The following is a 22,409-nucleotide window of genomic DNA, read 5'->3' as shown; positions in this document are numbered from 1 at the left end:
GCCACTCAACCGACTGAACCACCCAGGCACGCCAGGACCAGGCCGTCTTGATTTTTGTGTCCCCTACAGAGCCTAGTCCAAGGTCAGGGGGCAATTCATTTGTGTTTAGAAAAAAATCACAGCCAAGGGTGACTGATAAATTTAAAAAGGAGGAAGAAATGGGGTCTTAATACCTAAAAATTGTATTTGTTCCTTGTTTTTGGTTGGTTGGTTGTTAAATCTTAATGCTCTAGTCAAGAGGTAGCAGGCATGGTGAGGAACATGGACTCAGGCGTCTTGGGTTCAGATTGCAGCTTGGCTGCGTCTAGCTCTGTCATCTTGGGCAGGATTCCTGTTCTTTCTATGTCTCAGCTTCTTCATGAGTAACGTAGTATGATGCCGCTGCTGAAAACTTACCACGCTGGATTTATTATTTGTAAAGTCCTCAAAACAGTGCCTGGTACATAGTAAATACTATTAGTAATTATAAAGTAAAATAATTATATTTAGTGAGATATAGTCAAAATATACTTTGACTCATTAAAAGCCAAATAAAACTTTAAGCAATGTATCAGAGATGGGTTGATAAATATTCTAGAATTGTATACCTGGAATTAATGGTTGCACAGCCTCATGAATATACTAAAAACCACTGAATTAATACACTTTCAAATAGTGAGTTTTATGGTAAATGAATTATATCTCAATAAAAAATGTTATAAAGAAAAATTCAATTCAATAAATATTTGTTCTCAACCCTCTCCTGGGCTTGGGGAAGGAGATACCACATTTTAAGACACACAGTCTTTGCCCTGGAGATTTGATTTCGACCCAGGTCACCATCTCAGGGTTGTGAGATTGAGCTCCATGGGGGCTGCTTGTCCCTCTGCCTCTGCTCCTCTCTCTCTCTCTCAAATAAATAAAAATCTTAAAAAAAAATAAATGGAATCCCACAATACTTGTTCATTTGCATCTGGCTTATTTAACTTAGCATCATGTTTTCAAGGTTCATGTATGTTGTAGCGTGTGTCAGAATTTCATTCCTTTTCAAGGCTGAGTAATATTCCACTGTGTGTATGTACCACATTTTGATTATCCATTCGTTCATTGGTGGGTACATGGGTTGTTTCTACTTTTTGGTAATTGTGAATAATGCTGCTGTGGACATTGGTGTACCAGTATCTGTTCAAGTCCCTGCTTGAAATTCCTTTGGGCTCATACCTACAAGTGTAATTGCTGGGTCATATGGTAATTCTGTTTAGCTTCTTAAGGAAATACCAAACTGTTTTCCATAACAGCTACACCATTTTACATTATCAATAATAACACACAAGGGTTTCAATTTCTTCATGTCCTTGTCAACAGCCACTATAGAAGGTTGTGGAAAGGTTCCTGAAACTTGAGTTGAAAAAAGTCAAGTACCATCTCTGGTTTTTTCTTTTTACTCCACTCCCTTCCCAGCTTCGCTTTTTAATAAAATTTTTATTTTGGAACAACTTTAGATTTACAGAAAAGTTGCAAATATAGTTGTCTTAGTCTGTTCAAACTGCTATAACAAAATACCACAGACTGGGAGACTGGGTGGCTTATAAACAGAAACTTATTTCTCACAGTTCTGGAGGCGGAAAGTCCAAGATCAGGGTGCTGATATGACATCACCAGGTTCCGGTGAGGACCTTTTCTAGAGCTGCAGACTGCAGCCTTCCTGCTCTGTTCTCACGTGGTGCAAGAGGTGAGCTAGCTCCCGGGGGCCTCTTTAACAAGGTCATTCGTGTCATTCATGAGAGCTCTACCCTCATGACCAGTCACCTCCCAAAGGCCCCACCTCCTTATACCATCACATTGAGCACAAGTTTTCAACTTGAGTTTTGGGGGGACACAAACATTCAGGCCATAGCAATAGAACTGAGAGTTCCCAAATGCCCTTCACCCAGCATCCTTCAGTGTTCACATAGCCATGGTACATTTGTCAAAATTAAGCAGTTAAGATTGGTACAATACTAACTAACTAAATAATAGACTTTATTCAGGTTTCACCTCATTTCCACCAAGGTCCTTTTCCTGTTCCAGACTCCAATCCAGAATACCACACAGCAGGTAGCAGCTCTGCTTTGTATTCGCTGAAGACACTTCCGCCACTTTCCTCTCTAATCCTCAGCCGTCGCTCGTGTCCAGAGGGAACTTGAGTGCAACCTCACGGGGTGCAGTGAGGATTGAAGGGGTGGAAGAGGGGAGAGCGTTTTGTGAGCTGTAAAGCTTCAGGCCAATGTAAAGGATTGTTCCTGAAGCCCACGGTGGCCTCTCTTCACCACTGGCCACTAGGGGGCCTCTTGCTGACTCGGCTGTCATGGGCTTTGGAAGGAGGCCTTCCTACCAGGCCTCCCCTGGCCGGGCGATTCCTGGTGCTCCAGGCCCTGTAGGGTCTTTGCAGTTGTAACTAAGTTAAGGATCTTATGATGAGATCATCCTGGATTTAGGGTAGGCCCTAAATCCAATGACAAGTGTTCTTCTAAAGGACAGAAAAGGAGAAGACACCAAGAAGAAGGCACATGAAAATGGAGGTAGAGGGTGGAGTCCTGCTGCCACAAACCAATTGACACCAAGGGCTGCCAGTAGCCACCAGAACCTACAAGTGAGGCATGGGGCTGATTCCCCCTCAGAGCCTCCAGAAGGAATCAGCCTGTTAACACCGTGATTTTGGACTTTGGCCTTGTCTTAGCTCATGCTGCCATAACCAGATACCACAGAGTGGGTGGCTTAACCGACAGAAATGTATTTTCCCACAGTCCTGGAGGCTGGAAATATGCAGTCAGGATGCCAGCGTGGGCGGGCTTTGGTGAGGGCCCTCTTCCTGACTTGCGGACAGCCGCCTTCGCTCTGGGGCCCTCGCTGGGCAGCAAGCGGGAGAAAGGGTTTTCTTCTTCAAAAGCACTAATCCCGTTGCGAGGATCCTACTCTCACGACCTCATCTAAGCCTAAATTTCCCAAAGCACTATCTTCAAATACCATCACATGGAGGTGGGGGGCCGGGGGAGGTAGGGCTTCACTGTACAAATTTTGGGGGGATGCAGTTCAGTCCACAGCAGGCCTCCAGGGCTGGGAGAGAAGGAATTGCTGTTGTTTTAAGCCACCCAGCTTGTGGCACTTGGTTACACAGCCTTGGGACACTGAGACAGTGTCCCACTTCTCTAGGCTTCCTCCTCCCGGGGGCGGGGGGCAAATGCAAAAGAAGACTTAGGGGCTGCGGTGGGGGGGGGGTCACGGCCAGGGCACCGGCTTGGGGAGGCTGTAGGTGTGCATGAATGGCGTGACAGTGACCTGGGCTCACGGGGTCCAGACCCAGTGACCCTGGGAGGACCAGCACTGGGCAGAGGTGGGCCGGGGCTGTTGTGGGCACCCCTCATCTTCGGCTACCACCCCTGAAGATGGGCCCCCGGCACTACACTTGGAAGTGATTCATCAGCACGAGCCCTTCCTGGATCTGCTGCTAGGCTTTGCGGCTGGCACTGAGCACCTGGGCCCACAGAACGAGCTGGGCCAGACAGCCCCGCAGCTAGCAGCCAGCCTGTGGAGGGTTCCATGCCGCATAAGTGTGTGGTGCACACTGGGTTGTTGTTCCTGGCCTGCTGCAGGCATGGCTCCAGTCCCCACTGGGTGCCCCAAGGAGCCCCTGACCCCTACCTAGCTCAGGGCCCAAACACATCCCCAACATCGACCCAAGAACCGGTTTAGAGAAGTTGGAGGAAAGTGAGGAGGACCCGAAGCTGTAGTTGCAGGCTGAAAATGACAAGGACCACGGCCCACTCCATGTGGCTGCCATCCTCTTAAGAGGCAGACATGATCTGGTTCCTCCAGGAGGCCCAAGCTGACCTCAACAGACTGGAGCCCACAGGCAGCTTGCACTTGGCAATGGAGGCCCACCCAACTAACTTGCTAGAGTTTCTCCTGGGGGGCAGGCTCGGACCCTGCTGGCCCCTCTCTGTGGCTGCACCCCACCAGGCATCCCCAGGCTCCAGCCCCACCCCATCCCTGCCTACCTCCTCTGCATACGCAGAGCCCCTGAGCCCAAGGATGAGGACGACAGCCTGGCTCCTGCAGCGGCAGTGGTGACAGTGACAATGAGGACAAGGGCGTGAGTCAGGGGAAAGACCGAGCAGCCCAGCTTGGGGGTAAGGGTAAATCAGCAGGCAGCAAAGGGGAGAAGAGCTGTGAGGGAGAGTGTTGAGACCCCCCCCTTGGGCTGCAGTCAGGACAGACCCAGGCAAGGGCGGTGGGAATAAATTTAAGGCACTGGCAGAGGTCGGACTCAGGCAGAGGTGCAGAAGAGACCATGGCTGGGGTAACTAGTAAACCCAGGCAGCAGTGGGTGGCAGCATGGGGCGATTTGGGGGGGAAGAGTTGGAGAACTCGGGCTGCAGGAGCATAAGCTCGGGCAGCAGTGATTGGAACATGGGTGGTATTGGGGAAAGCCCTTAACCAGTAGCAAAGAGGCTTACTTGGAAAACCCAACGGCGTTGTGGGGTAGGGCTTGGGGGATTTGGGTAGAGGCAGAGGGAGGGTGTGGTGGGAGAGACCTCAAGTGGCTACGGTGGCTCAAGAACGAGTGTGGAGCTAGAACTCAAGCAGCTATGGGAGAGCACTCTATGGGAGAGATGACCTTGAACATGGTGGTTTGAGAACCAGGAGCGGGGAACTCAGGCTTGAAGACAGGACCCGGTTCTTAGGGTGGGGTGAAATCAGTTGGGCAGCAGGCAAGGAGGCCGCTGCCTGAGCCCCTCTGCCTGACCCTCTACCCCCCAGGAGGAATACAACAGCACTGTGGTCCCTAGTGATGGGGGCCAACACTGCTACCTCCCACCCAGCCTCAAAATCTCTCCCTGAAGACCCCATCTGATCTGTTTAAATGTTAATATAATTTCTGATTTAAAAAAAAACTCCCAGTTCTGACAACCAAGAGTAGAAAAAGAGAAGACTTAGCTGAGCTCTGAACAGTTTCTGCTTCTGGTTTCAGTCTGTAAATGCACGTACCTGCCTGTGTCCCAGTTGCAGGATGCCCCTTATTTGCCAGGAAGTCCTCCTGCTGTGCAGACACGCTCATCCACAGAGCTGCACGGGCACAGGCAGGCCGGGACCTCAGCAAAGGCCTCCCCAGGGGGGAGACAGATCCCAGCACCCTCTGCCTCCCCTCCCATTGCGTCAGTGGTCTTCTGGAGACCAGCCCAAACTAAGGGTGGGGAGTCCAAAGATGAAAGCCTTTGATGTGGTGACAGACTGATGGGACAGATATTTGGGGGCTGACGGAACTACATGCCATGGCACTGTGGTATCCACTCAGGCTGGCTCTGCTGGCCAGGAGGGAATGTGCCCAAGGGCCTTGCTTTGCGAGGAGAGGGGTTGTTTGGTGTGACATAGCACAGGAGCGGAGTGAGAAGGTCTGGTGTGTCACCAAATCGCTCTGTGACCTGAGGGAGGTTACTTCTGTAAGCCTCTGTTTCCTGAGAATGGAAGTGACTTTTCAGTTCCTTCTCTGAATCAACAGTCAGTCCTGGGAAACTAGGCCAGATTAGGCAAGTAGCAGATTGTTTTTTGTTCATCTAATTGTGGTAAAATATATATAACATGACAGTTACAGTTTTACCATTGTTTTCATTCTTTATTTTAATTGTGGTAAAATATGCATAAAATTTACCATCGTGACCATTTTTAAGTGTACAATTCAGTGGCATTAAGTACATTCACAATGTTGTACAACCATCACCACCGTCCATTCCAGAACTTTCCCATCCTCCCAATCTGAAATTCTACCCGTTGAGCAATAACTCACCCCTCCCTCTAAACCCTGGCAATCTCTATTTCTACTTTCTCTATGAATTTGCCTCTTCTAGGTACCTCATATAAGTGGAATCACAAGATTTGTCCTTTTGTGTCTAGCTTATTTCACCAAGTATGTTTTCAAGGTAGATCCGTATTGTAACATACATCAGAATTCCTCTTTAAGGCTGAATAATATTCCATTGTATGTATATACTGTTTTTCCACTGCTGGACACTTTAGCTGTTTTCACCTTTTGGGATTGTGATTTAACGCTCTGTGAACATTGGCATACACGTGTCTGTTCATGTCCCTGCTTTCACTTTTGGGTATATACCTAGGAGTAGAATTACCAGATCCTATGATAATTCTATGTTTAGTTTTTTGAGGAACCACCAAACTGCTTTCCCTTGAGTTTACTCTAAAATGAAAGCACTCTGTCCTGCCATGGGTGTGTGCTTGAGAATTCCATGGAGAGGTAGCTCAAAACCACCTGGGATCGGAGAGGCCACCCAGAGCCCAGGGCTGCCCACTTTCTACTTCTGGAGTGAATTACATTGTGGCTGGTAAGTGGCTATGAAGAAACATCCTTTTCTCTGCTGTTCACTTGTCTGGAATTTTAAGAATGGTGGTGGTATGTGCATACATGTCTGATTTCATTGATAGAACAAAAACCCTAAGCAGGACTGAATGAGGACTAGGGGAAAGGGCAGGAGGTTTAATTGGGAAGGGCAGAAAGGTGGTTGACACTAAGACTGAAGCTCTCCAAACCCTGAGCAGAGTTACAGGATGGCCTAGATCAGGTGAGCAGGGGCGGGGGGAGCAAGTGACCAGATGAACTGACCTAGCCCTGCGCTGCTTTGAATCCACATTTGGTCTGGGTTCAACTCTCAGTTCTTCTCCTTGCTAGTTTGGGCAATGAACTTAAGCTTCTCAAGTTCGGCTTTCTCATTTGTAAAATAGGGACATTATGAAAGTCAGGAGGATGGAATAAAACCACATTCCTGAGACAGTTCCCACAGTGCCTGGCCCTCACACTTGGTATAGCTCAGGAAGCTAGCTGGCTATGTTCCTCAAGCCTTAAGCAGCATACTCAGGTGCTGTGTTAGACTGGGAAGCCCCTCCCTCACATCCCAGCTCTAGAAATCTGCTTTACAGCATGCGTTTTTGATGCAATTTGCATTTTGGTGGCTGTTTTAGAACTTAGCGGTTGCCTTTCTACAGTTTCCTTTTCTCTCTGAATCAAATGCTTTATCTTTTGGGGACTGGCAGATGGGCTTACTTGCATGTACAAAACTGACTTTTAAGCAAAGGACACATTCTTTGCTTAAAAAAAAAAAAAACAATAGAAAACCTGTTATTCTGGGCAAAACTCTTCCAGATGCCTTTGGAAACAAATACGTCTTGTTAGTGATCCCATTTCATGTACTACAAAGGGCTCACTCTACAGGCAGATAAAGCGGATTGAAGAAGTACTGTGAAAATACTTGAGGCCATCACCTTATGTAAATAAAAATCATTATCATTAATCATAAATACAGAAAATTTGATGTCTGTTAAGTGAGCTTGTATCAAAGCAGACAGATATTTCTGTCTTCCCCGCCTTTCTCTGCTCTGCCTAGTGCTCAGCGCTGCTCATCCTTGCTGATTTAATTCAATGAGCCGACCTGCAAACACGGCCAGGGTTCCAATGATACAGACGAGCATGAAGACTCCAAGGAGAATGTGGTCCATCACCATTGCAACATACTTCCATTCCTCGGCCGCCTGGGAGAGAGAAAAGTGTTAGAATTTCCTTCAGGTGGTCATTAGACTCACAGTGTTCACGTTATGCATCGTCTATGGTCCACACAATTTGCAGATCTCAAAGCCCTCGACATCCCTTGGGTGGCATGGTGATCTTTATCGTTCCAATAGATTATTCACAATGGGATGGCTCACGAAGGCGGCTTAGAGGTGGTCACCAAGGCACATCGGAGGTCAGCAGCTGCCTCGTGAATGCCAGCCTACCCGTCAAGACAAACCCATCCATGTCCATCTGTGCTCAAGTATTTGATAATTTAAGCCTGGAGGTGTGGGTTTCAAGGCACAGAACTTACGTTATTGGACTCCTGGTCTGACTTCATGGTCTCTGCGATGTATTTGACTCCTTCAATGGCACTTTTTACCTCAGGGTGTTTGATCAGGGGAGAGTGGAAACCCATGGGTGGAGGCCCTGGCTTCCCAGAAATGTCAGAAATATCAATGTCTTCCGTAAAAATCTTTTTGTCTTGTTTTTCTCTGGATGGTCTTTTCATTGTGGAGAAGAACATGATATTTGGGATAGTGTCGATAAAAACCTAACATAAAGAAGAAATCCATGCATGAGAATTATTGCCAACAGGGTAAGTATCAAACTCTGACTTTGAATTAGCAGCGTGACTTTAGGCAAGTCATTTGGCTTCTCTGGGCCTTAGCCCCTTTGTCCTTAAAACAAAAGGACTCTACTAAATTTTCTTAAAGATTTCTTCAGGCGTATCTTGTGGCCTGTCAAATTACTACGGTGAGTAGAGATGATTCTGTAATGTGAGGAGTTCGCCACTGGAGGGAGCCTGTGTGCAGCTCTTGGACTCAATGAGAAGCCAGTGCTGCTTAAGCTTCCAGCCCTGCTATAGGTAACCAGCTTCTTTCAAAGCCATGTGTTAGCAGGATAATATGGTTAAAGAAAAGGTCTTTCTGGCTAAAAGAATATATAAGTCTCCAAAACAGCTACTCTGTTTTCTTCCATTTCTTGTTCCTGAAGAAATGCAACATAAGTGTTGCCAGGAGTCATATGAGTCTTTATAGATGTAGGGACTGGTTGTCTTCCCAAAAGAATACATTGCAAGCAGTATGGTTTCTGTCAATTCATGACAAATCTTTTGCATGCTGCAGAAAAGACCCTGGACGCTAGTGTCTCTGTGAAGTTTTATTTAAAAACTGATATATTGGAAATGTTAACACACTTTAAATTTCAATAATGGAAATATTTGAGACCAAGTTCCTCAGTGAAACTCACTTTTTGACAATTTCTTGTCAAGCACCCCCTGCATCTCTAGTCCTTATTCTAGTCTCAGCAGATAATTTCTCCCAGCAAAAAATAAGCAGACTGTTCAGAGATTGGAAGACATACAAACAGAAATCTCAAGAATTTCACAGCATTTGACTAAAAAGAAAGTGACTTATTCACCTTCTCTAATCAAAGGGATTGTTTAAGCTTGATTTTGGAGGGGGCTTTGTTAATTCTGTTCTTCTGTGCCTGGGGAGGCTACATGAGTTATTTCTAGAAAGAGGCTAAAGAAAGTTCCTTCCAGAAATCCCCTCAAAATCCCCAGAAAGGACTTTCAGTTCCTAAGTACCCACAGTTGTTAACCAGAATTCCACACTGGCCACGTGGAAGGAGAGACGTCCTTACGGGCAAGAGTTTGCAGGGCCTTGCTCACTCACCTTGCGTACCCAGTCGGGCATGACGTGGGTGCTGGGGGAGCGGTGGTGTGTATTGATGACAATGACGGTGATGATGATGGACGCGATGACAAACACCATGGTGAACAGCATATATTTCCCAATCAAGGGCACGGCACTGGAGGTGGAAGGGATCAGCTCCACGATGACCAGGAGGAACACGGTTAAGGACAGCAGGACTGAGATGCTTAGAGTCATCTTCTCTCCTGGACAAAATGAAGAAGAAATACAGCCACTCATGTGTTATGGGCTGAATTGTCGTACCCTTCAATTTTATACGTGGAAGTCCTAAGCCTCGACACCCCCATGACTATATTTGGAGATGAGGCCTTAAGTCAAAATGAGTTGATTAGGGAGGGCCCTCATCCAGGATGACTGGTGTCCTTCTAGGAGGAGGAGATTAGGACAGAGACACCCACAGAGAGGAAGGACCAGGTGAAGACACAGGGAAGACAGCCATGTGCAAGCCAAGGAGAGAAGCCTCGTAGGAAACCAAACCTACTGACACCTTGGCCTCCAGAACCATGTGGAAACAAATTCCTGTCGTTTAACTGCCCAGCCTGGGGTACTTTGTTATGGCATCCCCAGCCAGCTCATATACCACAGACCCCAAGGGTGAGAGCAATGTGACCTGCGTGACGCTGGGGAAATTTCCTGGGCAGAATTTGGTCCTTTGAGACCTTACGCACCTTAGCTCTGCTGACAGTGGCAAGTGGCAGGCATTTCCATGAGAGGCTGCCAAGCAACCAGTGGCTACTCGATCTCATGTCCCAGAATTCTGAGGCTTAGAATTCAGGGAACCAAGTACACCCAGCTGTGCGACGGGCTAGACTCCGGGTGGCAGTTTTCTGTCTGCAGCAGAATGTCATCAACCTCCCAAAATGGAACCTGACCTACTTGTTACCCAGCAGATGGATGGGCAAACCAGAAGTACACGTGTAGTTTTCTCGTTATGGGAGGAAGCTGCAGGACCGAAACCAAGAAAAGGACAAAACCAATGAACTACTTACTTTTTCACATTCATCTAAGAGGATAATTTTTTTTTTTCTTTTTCTGTTTTTCATATTAAGGGATCAGCGATTTCCCTTCCCCAACCTCTTTTCACCAGGCCCTATAATTTCAGGGTGCACAATTCCCTGTTAGAGTCTTGGTATGGCAAGTGAGGAGGGAGGGGCTGAATGGGAATATTTTTGTGGGGACTAACCACCTGAGATGCAGTTAGCCTTTGGAAGGGACTTTCCTTGGGCCGGTCCTGCTGTTTGTCTTAGGAAACCCTTGTGTTACCCTGTTCTACTCCCATACTGGATGCTTCCAGATGCTATGAGTATCTACAGGATACAGAGTGGATGCAAGCAAGAAATGAGCAATTCTACCTAGTTAGGAGAAGTCTACCTAATGGGTAGGAAAGTCTTTAAAAGTGAAAAAGGGGACAGAAGTATAAATACGAAATATTGATCAAGTTACATCAAATTTCTCGATTAATAATAATGAGAATAAGAGCTAGCATATATCATGCATTCTCACTGTTCTAAATGCTCTTCAAGTGTAATGTAATGTATGGTGATTAACATAACAATAAAAAATTATTTAAAAAAAATAAATGCTCTTCAAGTGTAAACCATTTCACATTTACAGAAACTCTGATTCGTTTCCCTATTGCCCTGACTGGCATTTTCTCTCTTCACTTTAAGAAGCTTCATTTGATTAGAAAGTTGAAAAAAAAATTGTGTTTGGGATCATTTATTTAAAAATAAATACAGTTATAAATACAATGTGCATTCTGTGGGGCAAATTTTTTTTTTAAGATTTTTTTTTTTTTAAGTAATCTCTACACTCAATGTGGGACTTGAACTCACAACCCCGAGATCAAGAGTCATATGCTTTACTGAGTGAGCCAATCAGGCGCCCCTGTGGGGCGAATTCTGCCTTATTCTCTACTGTGGCCTTGCCACATAACAACTGTTCAACAAATATGTTGAATGAGTGAGTGTATATGAATCTTTTTTTTCCTTGTTGGAAAGTTGGACTTAGACTTGTGTGTGTGTTTATCATTTTGATATAATTGTTACCTGTCATAAGTTTGAGGACTGTCTGTACCACCTTTCTTTTTCCCCTACTTGTTTGTCCTAAATTGTTTATGAGCAGTGACTTCAAGCAGGTACTCCTGTACCCTTTTCCCCTTTTCTGCAGATTGTTGATATTTGGTGAAATTATGTCACAGATGTGATTACCCAGTAGGAGGTAAGGAAGTTGCCCAGGCTGATATGAGAAGGAATTGCCACTTGGGAAATATGGTCTTGTGTATAAAGATACTGCCATCTGGAAAACAGACACACAAAAGCTATTTTCAAGTGGCAAGCAGTGAGCAAAAGAGGCAAGACTTGGATTAATCAGTATATAGTCAGTGGCTTCATAGGGGAAGTGACTTGAGGAGTGTCTGTGACCCAAACCTTACCCAGCACATTTCTGGGCACACAGTAGGTAGGTATTCAGCAAGCAAGTATTGGTGATTATTCACATTAACTAGACTGAGCTGTGTATGTGTGCCTCCGGGGTCATGTTCAACTCTGCCTGCCCTGTAGTCTGCTCCAGCTGTGAGCTCTAGCCACTGTGACTCACCACTGAACATGGCCACTCAGTAAAATGTGTCCTCCCAGGGATGATGATTTGGGCGTGTCTGCCTGTATTTGTTTATTAGCCCATGATTATTTCTGCTTTCCCCCCAAATAGCAGCACGAGGTATGTCCGCGTCAGCAGCAGCGGCCATGGCAGCGGCACCCACCTGAGTCTGTGGGCAGGTAGAACACCAGGCCAGTTAAGAAGGAGAAGAGCAGGCAGGGAATGATGACATTAACGATGAAGTAGAGGGGTAGGCGCTGCATGACAAAGTGGTAGGTGATGTCCAGGTAGGGGGTGGAGGGGCAACAGGCATAGAACACCCAGTGCTTCCAGCCCCGGGACTCCTTGATCACCCATTCTCCACTTTCCATGAAGTTGCTTAGGTCTGGTTGGTCACTTTCCTGAGAAGATAAAATGAAACTTTGAAACCCCAGCTGTGTCCCCCTTGAGGAGGGGTGGGTTTCAAACTCAGCTGTAATAAAGCAACAGATTCCAGTGCTGTTGGGACTGGAATGGGACCCAGGAGGGTCACTTCCAATTTGGGGGTCTTTCCTATAAAATAAGGGGGGTTTGGACCATTGGGACCCTCCATGTTGAACACACCTTCAAGTCACTTGGGAACTCGACAACATATTGGTGCCTGAGTCCCACCCCAGACTGATTCAGCCAAAATTCCTGGGACTGAGTTCGGGCAGAGGAATGTATGTAAGCTCCCAGGTGGTTCTCATGTGCACACACCAAACCGTTGGATTCGATGATCCCCAAAGGTATAACTGGTGCTGAGAGACTGGGATTCTGGAGGGGCAGAGCTGGACACCTGGATGACGCTCCTCCTGCATCCAGCCCCATCCTGCGAGGTCAGCACCTACCGGGTTGATGGCCACCACCGAGCCGTCATAGGTCCAGGTACCCAACTTCATGCTGCAGTTCTGTTCGTCAAAGGGAAAGTGGGTGACGATGATCTCACAGTAGCTTTTGAAGATGGCCGGGGGTGTCCATGTGATGTGGCCGGTGTAGTCCAGGAGCACTTTGGTTAACTTGACAATGGCAAAGTCGCCATCTGCGCTGCAGTTGGGATCAAAAAGGAACATGACTCCAAGTGACGGATGAGCCGTCAGTTCTGCATGGGGATGTTAGCAGGAGACAGCTGTTAATTATCCAGGTGCCAATTATAGATGCTTTCATTCAGGGAGTGTCACTTTTTATTCATGGCAACGTTTCCCAAATTTATCTGATAATCACTGGGGTGCTAGTTTAAAATACAGATTTCTCAGCACCATCTAAGCACTAAATCAGAATATCTGGGGAAGAACCTAGGAATCTATGGCTTTAAAGAAATAGTAGGTGATACTATATACCAGATGTTTTCTTCCCAGGCCTCAGTAGTATTTGTGATGTTAATCTCCATCTATCCCTTCTGTAATATACTTTGAAAGTTAACTGGGGGGAAAAAAAAAAAAACAAAAAACGGGAATTTTAAATAAAAACAAGTCCAGTGGCTCATGACTGTGGTAAGCACGTTTAAAGAAGGGCTCTGTTACGTTTCAGAACTATCTAGAACCCAGTAGGGTAGAGTCGAAAACTCAGAGTGCTCCCGGGCCAGGCCGGGGAGGAAGGGGTGAGGGCTGAGAGGAGAGCCTTCTCTCCTCTGAGGAAGGTGCCACTCAGCTTTGCTGTGCAGCCCTCTTGTGGGGGAAGGATGATGCTTCCAGATACTGGGATTCTTCCTTGGAACCGGGGAATCTGGATTTTTTTAATCCAAAGTTTCCATGCTTTTGAATAAGGGATTTTTCTACAGAGACTAGAACTCCAGAGTTTAATGTGATACTGTTCAATTTTCAAATGTTGGCACTAATTTCTCATTTTAAAAATCCACCATGGTAGAGGGGCGCCTGGGTGGCTCAGTCGGTTAAGCATCTGCCTTCAGCTCAGGTCAGGATCCCAGGGTCCTGGGATCAAGCCCCAAGTCAGGCTCCCTGCTCGGCGGGGAGTCAGCTTCTCCCTCTGCCCCTCCCTGCCCCGCTTGTGCTCTCTCTCTCACTCTCTCAAATAAATGAGTAAAATCTTTTTAAAAAATAACAAATAAATAATCCACCATGGTAGATAATAAAAAATAACAGGCCACTTCTGCGGCCCTTATTCAGTGGGCAGTCCACTTGACCCCAAACAGCCTGTGAGTTGGGGGCCTCCGCCAAAGGCATTAGAATAGGTGTTGAAGAGGTGGGTGGGGTCTGCCCTGGGGGACTTTCAGGGACCTATGGCATATATTGGTGCCTCACTTCATAAATCACTGGTTTTTCCCTGGGGTGGAGTTGAGGCACTCTCCAGAAAACTGTGCGGTTCTGGACCTTCCCAAAAGAGCCCCAAAGAGCAGAGGGCCACAGGGTCATCTACATCTGTCTCTATAAGCTAGTAAAACTGGGTTCTCTCCCCACCAGGGTGTTCCCCGGGCGCGCTTGTCAAGAGGACCTGAGGACTTTAATTTCTTCTCTTAGATTCTTACTGAAAGAGAAACTTACTGACACCAGACACTCTGCTCTATCAGCATATTTGTCCGAAAAGTTTACACGAACGATTGGTTAATCAGGCTCAAGTTTGAGTCTCAGGTATCACTGGGAAATATGTAGTAGAAAATCAAAGTAGGAGGGTCGGCCGTAAAGGGTGTCCTTTCCATTCACAAGCCCTTGCTGCCCTCCCTGGTCAGTGTGCGAGAAGGCACAGCCCGCTTGCATAGACACGCGCTGTGTGTAGACTGTCAGACTGCACATCCTCCTGGCCGATGGCGGATGCTCCCACCCGGGAAGGATGCTCCTTGAAATGAACATTCTCTGACAAATGAAGGGCGTATGATAATGAACCTGTCATTAGACCAGAGTGTCTTGCATCACATTATAATTTCACAACATGCAGTCTGTCACGGAGCCCAGCGGATGGGCGACGCAGGCCTCCCCGGCCATCGGCAGCACGCGATGTCTCGGGATGCTGTGAGGATGTGATGGATAACCACCCCAGGAGGTTCAGACCTATTGGTAGGACGGGTGTTTAATTCCAAGGAACTCAATTATATGAATTTGGGTTCCTTGGATAGTTGCCATGCACCCTTCAGGAGCTCTCAGGGATTAAATGTCCCCCACCCCACAGCCCCGATTCAATTTGGCTCTGATAATTGTTTCTATTCATAACATGAGACACCATATGGCACCCCTAGCATGTCAACTTGGCTCTTGGTTTTTAAGGGTTATTTAATGTGAACAGTAGTGAGAAGCATACTGAGAGTGGCAGCCCTTCGGATAGGGCACTTGGGCTCCACCTGCCCCAGGAATGTCCCCTTCCCCAGCCTGTCTGTTTTGCTTACTTGTTATAGAGAACGAGGTCTGGGCGCCAGATCTTTTCTGAGGGAATGTGGATTTTTTTCACGCCGCCATACTCCTCTGGATTCCATTTTAGGTTGTAATCCACCCATTGCTAGAAATGAAGACATTTCACTAATAAAAAGAGCTAAAAACATTTAAAAATCTGAGTTTATCAAGCAGCATCTGGGCGGCTAAGTCGGTTAAGCAGCCGACTCTTGATTTTGGTTCAGGTCATGATCTCAGGGTCATGGGATTGAGCCCTGAGTCAGCACAGAGTCTGCTTGAGACTCTTTCTCCTTCTTGCTCTGCCCCTCCTCCCTGCTCTCTGTCTCTATCTAAGATAAAGAAATAAAATCTTTACAAATATCTAAAGTTATCAAGAGTTCTGATGGTATATGATAGTTTGGATATTGACAGAAATTGTGCTCCAGTAAAAAAGATTTGATTCAGAATTCATGTTTCACTTTAGTAAACGATAAAAGCAAACACTTCTATAGTACCGACTCCATGCACGCACCATGCTGAGCATTTTACATAAACCCATGATTTAGTCTTCACAATAATCCTATGAAGGAAGACTGATTATTGACCCCATTTTACAAATGAGGAAACAAAGATACCCCAAGTCACGCCACTGGGTGGTGGCACATCTACCATGCCACACTGCCCACCCCAGGAAAAGAGAATGACCCTATTGTGAACATTTCCCTCAAGCAGACATCATCTTTTAAAAGTATTATATTTTTTCCTACATTATAAAAGTAATACATGCCCAGTGTAGCCTATTCAGATGACACAATGTTATGAATTGAACTGTGTCTCCCCAAAACTCATATGTTGAAGTCCTAATCCCCAGTACCTCAGAATATAACTTTAGTTGGAGACAGGATCTTTATAGAGGTAATTAGGTTAAAATTAGGTCATTGAGGTAGGCCCTAAGCCAAGAGGAGTTGTGTCTTAAAGAAGGGGACTTTTTTTTTTAAGATTTTATTTATTCATTTGACACAGAGAGAGCAAGCACAAGCAGGGGGAATGGCCGGCAGGGGAGAAGCAGGCTTCCTGCTGAGCATGGAGCCCAATGTGGGGCTCAATCCCAGAACCATGGGACCATGACCCGAGCTGAAGGCAGCCGCCCAACCGACTGAGCCACCCAGGTGCCCCAGAAGGGGACATTTAAAGACAGAAACATATTCGAGAAGAATGCCATGGGGACATGATGTTGGCCAACTATTTGCAAAGAAGAAAGGCCTGGAAGCAGAGTCCCCCTCACAGCCCTCAGAAGGAGCCAGTCCTGTGGATACCTTGATTTTGGACTTTTGGCCTCAAGAACTGCAAGAGAATACATTTCATTGTCTGTGGCTTTGTTTATGGTAGCCTAACAAAGCACAAAGTAAAACACACACACACACACACACCAACAAATATCCATCATCCCACGACACCAAAATATTTACTTGTATCATGTTGGTATGCATCCCTGTTACCCAAATTGATTCCCCCTGGGCCCAGGTTCAATTCCAGGGTGAATACAAAGGACATCAATGCACTTATCGAGCTGCATACCTGTTTCAGTCGCACGTTGGTTGTCACAATCTGATTTACTTCATCCTGAAAAAAGATAAGACCGCATCTTCAGAGGTAAGGAGGGGAGGCCAGGGTGAGGAGTGCGGGAGTCCCGAGTGCTACTGTCTCACCACGTTGATGAGCTGAATCAGCTGCAGGCCCACGGTGACCTCCACAGCCTGGCGGTGGTCTTCCACTGGCCGCACCACACTGTTGTAATCTTCAAATAGCTTTGCCACCAGGCGGGTCTCATGTTCGGAGCCCAGGACGAGGCCAGCTGGGACAGCAAATGACACACACGCTCAGATTCTGCTCCCTACCCTCCACCAACACTAACAGGAGTCACTGAGGCGTGACCAGCAAATGGAAGGCACACGGACCCCCTTGTTCAAGGGCTCCCAATGCAGCTTTTATGGTCCTAAGTTCCTTTCCAGTCACAGCTGCTGGTGTGGTCCCTTCCCAGTGGGGTGTGCCAGATTATTGTGACACTTGTGCTCTAAACAGATGACATTCCTTAATACAGCCGCTGGCTGGAATCAGGTTTGCTGGATGCACACACGCAAGAAGAAAAGTCCACACAAAAACCCATCTCCATATTTCAGGGTCTTGGCATGGGGTAGTGAAATCTCAAGTTGGCCGGCCTCGGATCTCAAAATGCTGTGAACAGCCAAAAATTGATGCCGGTTCCTACCCACTGGGATGGAGAGAATTCACAAAATTGAAAGCAGTGAATATCGGTGAGATTATGGAGCCCTCATATGTTGCTGGTGAGAATGTGAACGGTGCAGCCCCTCGGGGAGACACTTTGGCACACAGGTTACATGCGGAGTGACCATATGACCTAGTGATTCCACCCCTAGGCATATCCCCAAAAAGACTGTCCACATAGAACCTTGTACACCAGTGTTCGTGGAAGCACTATACATAATAGCTGAAAGATGGAAACATCTCGAATGCCCATCAACAGATAGATGGATGAACAAAATGTGGCATATCCATGCAGTGGAATATTATTCACCCATGAAAAGGAAGTGTTGATTTATGCTACAACATGGGTGAACCCTGAAAATATTATGCTAAGTGAAAGAAATCAGACACAAAGGAGCACATAGTGTAGGATTCCACTTATGTGAAATTTTCAAAATAGTTAAATCTGCAGAGAGAGCAGATTAGTGGTTAGCAGGGACTGAGGAGATGGGAGAAAGGGGAGTAACTGCTAATGGGTATATGGGGACGGGGTTTCCTATTGGGGTGCTGAAAATGTTCTGGAACGAGATAGCAGTGATGGTTGTATAACATTGTGAATGTACTTAATGCCACTGAATCATACACTTTAAAATGGCAATTTTAGGTATTGTGTATTTTACCAGGACAAATTCTATGAATGTGTATTTTCCTGTAATTAAAAAAAAAAAATCACTGCTGGTGAGTACACATCCCTGTTGTTACATAGAGTAAAAATCATGTGCTTTTCTGATCTGGATTTGGGGCTACTATGGAGCATGAGTGACTCCTGAGAATCTTTACTACATTTTCCTTCAGGATGCTGAGCAATATTATCTACTACTCTTGGACCCCACAGCCCTTTTGTGTCTAGTGTTACACGGGGCTCACCAGCCTCCAGTGAGGCAAGCAGACCAGTATTCTCACCTGAGATCCGAGAGGCTGGAAGACTTGTCCAAGGTTCTGTGGCTTGGGCAGAACTTGGAGGGAGCCTTACCATTTTGCGCTCTGCTCTCGTACTAACTCGAGATACCATGAGTGTGTCGTGGACTGTCCTGGAAATTGCACCACTGTCCTAGCATTATTCCAATGAGAGAAAGCATTCCCAATTCCAACAAGTGCCTTATGAAGGATCTTCATAACTTTGTAACTTAAGCCTTACGTGGATTGAGGATTGCCTGTTCAGGGTTAGGAGAGGAAGCAGACACATGATCCATTTGCCCTAATGCACGTAACCAGATCCCTCCTTTCCGCAGGTTATTGCTGAAGCCACCATACCTTCTCCTTTGGCCAAGACAACTTTAAAAACTGAATGAGTGAGATGCTTTCCTTTATTCCCCAGTACTGCTAATCTATTGTGTCTAAGACAGGTTATTATTTTTCTCCTTGAATCTTCAGTTTGAAAGAGTTTGTCAACAAAATAAGTAAACAGTAATTACTTTTTCTATTTTTATTAACTAATAAAAATAATAGCATATCCAACTGTTATGTGGCAGACAATCTTCTGTGTGCTTTATACGTACTAACTCTTTCAATCCTCACAACTGGGTGGGGTAGGGGGTAGGTACTGTTCTTGTCCTCGCTTTATAGAGGGGGAAATTGAACCTTAGAGAGGTTGAGTGAGTTGTCCAGATTCCATAAATGGTAGAGTCAAGTTTCAAGCCCACAGCCCATGCTCTCAACCACTAGTTCACATCCAGAACTTTGGATCATCTTGAAATAACCAGTGTTAATGCAATGAGTTGAAACATTTTCATCCTCACAAAAAATGTATATTTTGTTGGTAGAGCTTCACTGATGGCCCTTTATTTGTATTATTTTATTGAATCCTTATAATAATCCTAGGAGATAAGTCTTTACTCCTGGTTTACAAGTGAGAAAACTGACATTTGGACAGTTTTGGCATGTGTTCATGGTTCCCAGCCAGTTGGAAGTAGGACTAAAAATGCAGGCAGTCTGACCCCAGGGTCTGTGCTCTTTACTACCTCCCTAAAGATAAATGTATCATTTCCATTTGGATTTTTGAAGCTTTCAGTATAGCCTAAATGTCTGCATTATGACCTTCCTGGACTCTAGGCATGGAACCTCTGACCTCACCTACCTCATTTCTAGTTTCCCAAACTTTCTGAGCCCAAAAGAATCCATTCAGTGCTTACACATAACATCTTGCCCAAACCACCTGCCACCTGCATTCAGCGCCCTTCAAGTTTGCATGTTGGCCAAAGACCCAGTTTTTGCTGTCACCCCACTGAGCCCCTGGGACATGGCAATCCTCTGTCCTCCACACCTGTCCACCCTGGACCCCTCCTGGCCCATGGTGGGGCGGAGGGGAGGGCAGGACCTGGCATGGGCCACCGAGTGCCTTGGCCACTGAGTTTGAAGCTATTGCTTTGGCACTGCCTGGGCTGCTTATTTTTAAGTGACTGTTTATTCCCCTTTGACAGGAAGAACATACTAGAAAGCATCAGATAGAGCAGATGGTCCACATTATGAAGCAGGAAATCTATGCAGGCCAACTCTATGGTCCACTGGGGAGAAGGGGAAGACCAGGGAGACAGGCCTCGTCAGATATCCAGTGACATTCGCTTCCTCCTCTCTATCTCACAAATAACAAGGGACTCTGTTCCTTCCATAATGCATTTTTTTAAAGATTTTATTTATTTATTTCACAGAGAGACACAGTGAGAGAGGGAACACAAGCAGGGGGAGTGGGAGAGGGAGAAGCAGGCCTCCCGCAGAGCAGGGAGCCTGATGCAGGGCTTGATCCCAGGACCCCGGGATCATGACCTGAGCCGAAAGCAGACGCTTAACGACTGAGCCACCCAGGCGCCCCTCCATGATGCATTTCTAAGGAATTTCTGTGGAGGTCTCCATGTCTCAGATTGGGTTCATTGGTGGTGGTGGTGTGGTTGTTTTCCTTTTCCTCCCCAAAGCAGGGCAGAGTGAGAGAAAACACATAGGACTTGAAGTCAGAATTCTGTGATTCTGTTCCCAGTTCTGAAATGTTACTAATTACTTTGGGTAATTCTTATCTCAACCTGGTGCTGTATCTCTTGCTACCTCTGGCAATTTCAGGCTGGGTTTTCTGACCAGGCACAGCATAAACAGTCTCTAACGGATCACATTCCAACATTTGTAAACTAAGTGACCCCGGGCAGGTCAGTTCATGTCTTTCAGCCTCGGTTTCCCTGTAATAACAAATTAAAGTTGTGGGACTGCCTCAGCTAGCTCTAAATTTCTATGAGCCCCTATGTGATTTGATACCAGGAGACTCTAGATTTGATCTAAATATACATCACATACCTTTTTAGATAGGTAAACATGCATTTTCCTGTGGTCTTTGGTGTCCAGAGAGATCCCTTAGGGATTTTTATGTGTAAGCATATCGCTTAAGAATTTTCATCGGGGGCGCCTGGGTGTCTCAGATGGTTAAGCGTCTGCCTTCAGCTCAGGTCATGATCCCAGAGTCCTGGGATCGGGTCCTGCATCGGGGTCCCAGCTCCTTGGGAGCCTGCTTCTCCCTCTGCCTCTCTCTCTCTCTCTGTCTGTCTCTCATGAATAAATAAATAAAATCTTTTTAAAAAAAGAATTTTCATCGGTTGTAATGTCTGTAGGCGCGTGCGCACACACATACATGCACAGACATACGTGCACACACACACCACACCAACAAAGGCCAGTTTTAGTTGGATCAAGTCCAAATCCCACAGGCTGTAATTTATCCGAGTTTAGGCTATTTCCCTGAACTCTACTCTTGAAAAATATTAATAATAAAGCTCTTTACCTTTTTTTGCCCAGAAGGTCTGTGTGTGTATGTCAGAGCAATATTAGAGAAGAGAAATCACAGAATGTCAGCCGTCTTGTTTCTCAGGTGAGATATCACCAGTAAACTTTTATATGAAGCAATCAGCAAACATCTTCTACTTCCCTCTACCGGAAGTTTGGGATTAAGGGTAGTGTTTCAGCTGCTGTGTGGTGACACATTCCAGAGGGGAATGCAGGTCAAGGGCTGTGCAAGGTTTTATAGTTTCAATTCTAACCCAAACCTACATATAGTAAAACTGTAGGGCAGAAGTGCATTCATACGAGCTTTTTCTTTAACGGCAGAAGTTAAAAAAATTACCAAATATCTGATCTCTTATGGAAAGAGTTTAGTTACAATTATTAATAGGTTTCTCTCTCCAGCACATGCAGCTGTCAGTCAGTCCTCTTCATTACCAGAATTCTCCCAGAGCAGTAAAAGGACTTGTTACCCAAACTGTCTGCAATTATAAGATGCCACTCTGAGTCCCTATAGTTGCTCCAAGATGAAAGTCGCTCCTGGATGGTAGCAGGGGTGCGGAGTCTGATCAGACGGCTGAGGCGACCCTGGGCACTGATGGCAGGCGGGGCCTGCATGTCTACTCTGTAGCCTCTGACCAGGCAGCTCCCATTTTCACTGGACAACACAAACTAGAAATCTTTATCCACAAGCTGAATCAAGCCAACAAGAGTGAGAAACTGACAAAGGAGCCTCAGGCTGATGAAGCCCTGCCATTCTGTGTCCCCAGAAGCAAGACACTGGTCCGGGGACGTCTCATGCTTCAGCCTCACAGGAGAGCCCCGCGACCCCGGCACTCACCTGAGCAGAACCCAAGGAGCAGGAGGAGCAGCTGTGGCTCCATGGGCCGTGGGCGCTGGTGTGGACTGGAGGCGAGTGGTGGCCTGCCTGTGCTGCTTGCAAGCCCTCTCTGGCTGGAAGCTTGGCTGCTAGAGGGTTTGGAAAGTGAGTCGGCTCAGTGGAGCTATTGTCTTACACCACCTGTTTGTGGCAGTGACAGCTGGGCTGCCCAGAGCCCTGGAGCCCAGGGACTTGCTGAGGGCCTAACAGTATTACGG

The 22,409-nt window shown here is 46.4% G+C and overlaps 1 protein-coding gene across 4 annotated transcripts; it reads right to left on the bottom strand.

Moving 5' to 3' along the window:
* Positions 1 to 7,288: 7,288 nt before the first annotated feature.
* On the bottom strand, positions 7,289 to 22,195 carry CHRNA1 (cholinergic receptor nicotinic alpha 1 subunit). 4 transcript variants are annotated; one of them, XM_028124636.2, is made up of 9 exons: positions 22,153 to 22,195; positions 16,940 to 17,085; positions 16,809 to 16,853; positions 15,248 to 15,357; positions 12,762 to 12,957; positions 12,056 to 12,293; positions 9,256 to 9,479; positions 7,890 to 8,129; positions 7,289 to 7,557 (listed from the first exon to the last, which is right to left on the bottom strand). In XM_028124636.2, exons 1-9 carry the CDS (start codon positions 22,193 to 22,195, stop codon positions 7,426 to 7,428), a joined length of 1,374 nt encoding a protein of 457 aa, XP_027980437.1. In that variant the 3' UTR covers positions 7,289 to 7,425. The 4 variants fall into 4 exon arrangements, with proteins under 4 accessions (XP_027980437.1, XP_087878225.1, XP_087878227.1 ...); XM_088022099.1 differs by having other exon boundaries at positions 16,824 to 16,853; XM_088022101.1 differs by lacking the exon at positions 7,890 to 8,129.
* Positions 22,196 to 22,409: the final 214 nt, after the last annotated feature.

The sequence above is a fragment of the Eumetopias jubatus genome, unplaced genomic scaffold (genome assembly GCF_037043125.1).
Source record: "Eumetopias jubatus isolate StellerSeaLion01/CBP00866 unplaced genomic scaffold, mEumJub1_p1.0 scaffold_3, whole genome shotgun sequence".
Lineage (NCBI taxonomy): Eukaryota > Metazoa > Chordata > Mammalia > Carnivora > Otariidae > Eumetopias > Eumetopias jubatus.
Note: the sequence above shows the minus strand (reverse complement) of the source record. Positions and strands in the feature narration are given on the sequence as shown.